Source organism: Corapipo altera, unplaced genomic scaffold (genome assembly GCF_003945725.1).
Source record: "Corapipo altera isolate COAL_440 unplaced genomic scaffold, ASM394572v1 54, whole genome shotgun sequence".
Lineage (NCBI taxonomy): Eukaryota > Metazoa > Chordata > Aves > Passeriformes > Pipridae > Corapipo > Corapipo altera.
Genome location: NW_020884902.1, coordinates 8,705,206 through 8,710,180, shown reverse-complemented (window position 1 = coordinate 8,710,180; position 4,975 = coordinate 8,705,206). Strand labels below are relative to the sequence as shown.

General features: G+C 48.9%; 1 protein-coding gene across 1 annotated transcript in view; it reads left to right on the top strand.

Annotated features, from left to right (window-relative positions):
* The window catches only part of RYK (receptor-like tyrosine kinase), a 50,111-nt gene that overhangs the window by 1,067 nt on the left and 44,069 nt on the right, over positions 1-4,975 (top strand). The window contains exon 2 of the mRNA XM_027650462.1: positions 1-115. Within this exon, the coding sequence (XP_027506263.1) occupies positions 1-115 (115 nt within the window). The remainder of the gene's footprint in view (positions 116-4,975) is intronic.

The window sequence follows — 4,975 nt, the reverse complement described above, 5'->3', positions numbered from 1 at the left end:
CTGCTGCTGCCCGTCCAGGGCCAGCCCGGCCCGCACGCCCCGGACTGGCCCCCCGGTGGCCCCGGGCCCAGCCTCAGCATCTACCTGAGCGAGGAGGAGGTGCGGCAGCTCATCGGTGAGTGCGGCCGGGGGCTCCGCGGGGCTTGGGTGGTGGGGAGGGTCCGGGCGCTCAGCCGGGGCTGAAGGGCTTCTGTGGGGTTGGGGTGGAAGTTTGGATGGGAGCTGGAAGGGGATGGGAGGCTGTGGGGATGGTGGGGGTCAGCAGGAGGAGGGGAGGGTGACTGTGGGGTCCAGGAGGCAGTAGGGGTGTCTCTGGGGCTGTTGGGAGGGAGACAGGTCTGGGGGTGCAGGGGAGGATGGAGAGGGCGGAGAGGGCTGTGAGCGGGGATGAAGGACCTGGGGCTCAGGAGAGGATGGGGAGCCACGGGCTGTGGTGCGGATGGGTGAATCCAGGGATCTGCGTGGGTACTGTAGGACTGGCTGTGAGTGGGGATGAAGGACCTGGGCTCAGGAGAGGATAGGGGGCTGTGGGACTGGGGTGGAGATGGTGGGGGTCAGCAGGATCGGGGGGTGGCTGTGGGGGTCCAGGAGGCAATGGTGGGGGTCAGCAGAATCGGAGGGTGGCTCAGGAGAGGATGGGGAGCTGTGGGACTGTAGTGGGAATGAGTGATTCCAGGGGTCTGCGTGGGTTTTGTAGGATTGGTGGAGCAGGGGGCTGTGGGGAGAATGGAGGACTCGGGAACGGGTCTCTGCTGGTTCGGGGCTTCACCATGAGGGTGAGGGGCTCCCTTGGTTGGTGTGACCCGGGTGGTGTCCCGTGGGAGCAGGGTAAACCCTGGGAGAGGTGAGCTCAGTCTCGGAATTTAATTAGCCAGGCCAGTGACATGCAGAGGGCAGAGAGGAGACCTGGCAATAATTGGGTGCGTGTGTGAAAGGAATCTTAATTTCTAGGCAGGCTGACAATTGCTGCGCAAGGACTTGGAGGCAGTTCCTGAAGTCCCCCATCTGGCCCGCTGTGGAAGGCTTTTGCAGGAGTTCTGTGCTTGGAGAGTCTGACTTAAACAAAGATTTGTTTTCTGTAGGCTTTGACTTGCTTAGGCTCTTGTTTGGAGTTGGTGGCTGGAGTCTCAAAACAAATCTGTTGGTGTCCCCAGTGATTTGTTTTTCCCAAGTGCCCTGTTTCTCTGCAGGCTGGAAAACTGGCAGTACAAGACTTTATTTGCGTCAAATGGACAAAATAAAAATATCTCCAGTTAATTTGCAGCCTGTGAGCATGTAGCTGACCCAAGTCAGGGGATCTGGGGAGTGAAGAGCGCTGTAAACACTTTTCCCTCATGGTGATCAGCATCCTGCTGTCGTCATTTTTACAGGACACGTGCTTTTTGCTGCCACATGCTCCTTTACAGATAGAGGGTGAAAATGTCAGGCTTTCTGGTTAGCTGGGATTCTGAACAGGTAGTTAATCTTGGAAGTAGTGACTGGTAAGATTTGAGCTATCCCGAGCCCACTGCCTGAAATCTGTGTTGCCTGGATTTGCACAGGCTTCCTTGGCCCACTACAGTAATTAAGCATCTCGAAGTAGCAGCTGAGCAGGGAATATCTGCTGTTATGATTTTTTAAGTGAAATTTCATCCTACAACCTCCTTTATGGGTGTCTGTTGTTAATGTGGCTGAAGGCACTTATTACTCAGCTGTCTGTGGCTGGTTTATGTCATTTTAAGTATCTGACACAAATGATCTGTTTTGCTTCTGTGACCCCAGAGTTGGTTAAATTGGAGTCTAATGTGGAGATAAACTGGCACTTCTTTCAGTTAGTGGGGTTCAGATCACTAGAAGTCTCTTGCAAACTAAACTTCCAGGAACTCAATTGTGTTGTTGGCATGAGCAGATTTAAATTTAGGGGTATCCTTTACACTTGCTGTTGTAGGTGAGGTGTAGTTTAGTGAGGCATCTAGAACAGGCAGTCAAATCAGCAGTACCTTTATATATTCCTCTGGCAGAAGAAAATCCGGAGGAACAGACAGTTTAATTCCAGTTCCTCACACTTCAGAAAGCAAACCCAGCCATTTGATATGTTCCATTTTGTAGTGTGTGACTGGGACTTACTACAATCAAGTTCATGGTGTAAGGGCTTGTAGTGATTTGCAAACTTGCAAAGAGCAGGGAGGGGGTTCAGCTTCTGGAACTTCCCCGGGAAAAGCTGTGGTTCAGCAGATGTTGGGATAGTCAGTCACGGGGATAGGAAGATGTGAAGCGAAGTGTTAAGTTCAGTGAAGCTGTTAATAGAAACTGGATTCTTTCAGCTTTTGTCTCTAAACAAACTCTGTCTCTGCTACTGTCTTGCTGTGGCTGAACAGAAACTCTCAGGACTTTCCGAAGTGCTCATAAACTCAACTGTTACACAGAGTTACTGCAGTTAGTACAGCCTGTGGTGTGTTCATGCTTCTTAATATCATCCCTGTACATCTTCAGGGACTTGCTGCAGATTATTTGTGGCTGCTGTTCTTTGTGGCGTGGAGGCAGGACAGATACTGTGATTTATGGTGAAAACTGCCTGCTCCTTTCCTGTGTGCTTAGTGCCAGATTTCCACCATTGGGCTGTGGGATTCTGGCCATGTGTCTGCCTTAGGAGGAATTGTTTTGAAATCTTCAGAACTTTACGTAGAAGAAAGCTGGAGGAAACTGGCTTGTCTTGTTGTGTGAGGTGGATTTTTGTTTTGAAACGCTGTGGAGTTCTCAGGGTCTGAAGGCAGGACTTGCTATATGGCAGGCAGATGGTGTCTCCGGCAGAAATATCTCTTGCCCTTCCCATGGAAAATGTTCCCAGCCACCCAGACTATAAGCCTTTGAGAAAAAGAGTCCGTGGTTTCCACACAGTTGAATGTGTCAGATTCCACTCACACCATGCAGGATTCAGCGATAGATGGGATAAAGATAGAAGGAGAGAGGAGTTATTTGAGGGGACTTGATTGACACAACTCCAGCATGGCAGCAGGAGCCAGAGGTGTCTGGGTGAGAGCAGGGGTGGGATACAGGGTCAGGGAGAGTTGGTGAGGGGGAAGAGAAGCGCTGCTTGCTGGGGAGAGACACCCAGAGCACCACAACGTTTTTACAGGTGTCAGTGAACTCTCTTGGCACTGTGATCTGTAGTTTTTTGGAGCTGGTTCATAGAGCTGAAATACTGTTACTCTTCTGGAGTGACTAACTGCAGATGTGATAACACCACCTGATCCTGTCCCCTTTTCCGGTGATTGCCCTGGGATGCTGAATATGCAGAGCCGATGGTGTGAAGTTAGTGATGAGTTATTCAGTAGAAAGTCTCTACTTGATTTAGTGACTTTCATTCCAATTTTCCCACGAAATCAGAATATGATTTGCCTCATGTTGAAATGCTCCATTGTTCTGATTTTCACAGGATCATGGGATGTAAAGGCCCATGTATCCCTGCTTTGCAGGCAGTGAGCTCAGGTTCAGAGATTAAGGTAGAAAATATCCATTATTGTTAGATAGCTAGCTTTCATAATTGAGGATGGGTCTAGTCTGTTGCACACAGTGTTGTTTGGCACTTAGAGCATTCCTGGTGTCTCTCTTAGACCTTCTCTGTGAGTTCCCAGCAGTTCTGCAGCTCAGCCTCACAGGAGACCTAAGGTTCTACCCTCTGATTACAAGGACCAGAATCAATAGCTGCCTGTGCAAACTTGGCTTAAACAGCTCTCCTGGCACTGCAGGCAGTTCTTTTGCAGCATTCATGGCAGGAACAAGGTGCTTAAGCAGCAGAGGACAATCCTTTCTGCCCTTGCAGGTTTATTTTTTTTTGGAGACTGCATGGCTTTCAGCTGTGAACTTGGTCTTGTGGCTAGCCCTCCTTGTCATATGGCTCTGGGTCTTTTTGGAGCCAGGTCTAGTCTGAGTGTTAACTGAGACTTTAGTCCCAGGAGAGGAAAATACCACATTATCATGTAACTAAGGGTTATCATAATGGATATGTACCAGGGGGGCTAAATTAGAATTGCAGGGGTCAGAAGTCCTACAGTGTTTGCACTGAGTTTCCAAATTTACTATTCTCTGGCCTAGTTTCTTCTGAGTAATCACTGAATGCTGTCTGCTGTTGGTTTTATATTTGCACTTGCTTAATTGCAGAGTTAGATTAATTTGACACTGATGTGACTTTCGTGTTCTAGAATTTCATTAGAAGCTGCTTTGCAGCTTACCAAAATGACTTGTCTGGGTGTAAGATGCAAACCTGATGCAAAATCTGTTACAGCAGTGGGTTGGTTGTGTTTTAAATTGTGCTGCTGACTCACAGGGTGGTTGAGGTTGGCAGGGACCTCCGGAGGTCATCTGGTCCCACTCCCTGCCCAAGCAGGGCCATCCAGAGCTGGTTGTCCAGCACCACATCCAGAAGCTTTTGGACATCTCTGAGTTTGGAGACTCCACCACCTCTGTGGGCAAGCTGTGCCAGTGCTTGGCCACCCTCAGTATATCAGTTTTTCCTGACGTTCACACAGATCCTCCTGTGTTTCAGTTTGTGCCCATTGCCTCTGGTCCTGTCACTGGGCAGAGCCTGTCTCCATCCTCTTTGCACATACCTTCAGACACTTACTTATGTTGCTGAGATTCCCCCTGAGCCAGCTGTTCTCCAGGCTGAACAGCTCCAGCTTTCTCAACCTCTCCTCATAGGAGAGGTGCTCCAGTCCCTTTAATACTCTTTGCACCCTTCCCTGGATCTGCTCCAGTAACTCCATGACTCTTGTGTTGGGGAGCCCAGTGCTCCAGGTGTGACTGAGCAGAGCCCTATAATGTGGGAAATTATAGGCCACATGCAATTTTGTATATTAGAAATATACAAACATGCTGTATATATACAACATATATATTAGAAATATACAAACATGTTGTGTATACACAACATATATATTAGAAATATACAAACATGTTGTGTATACACAACATATATATTAGAAATATACAAACA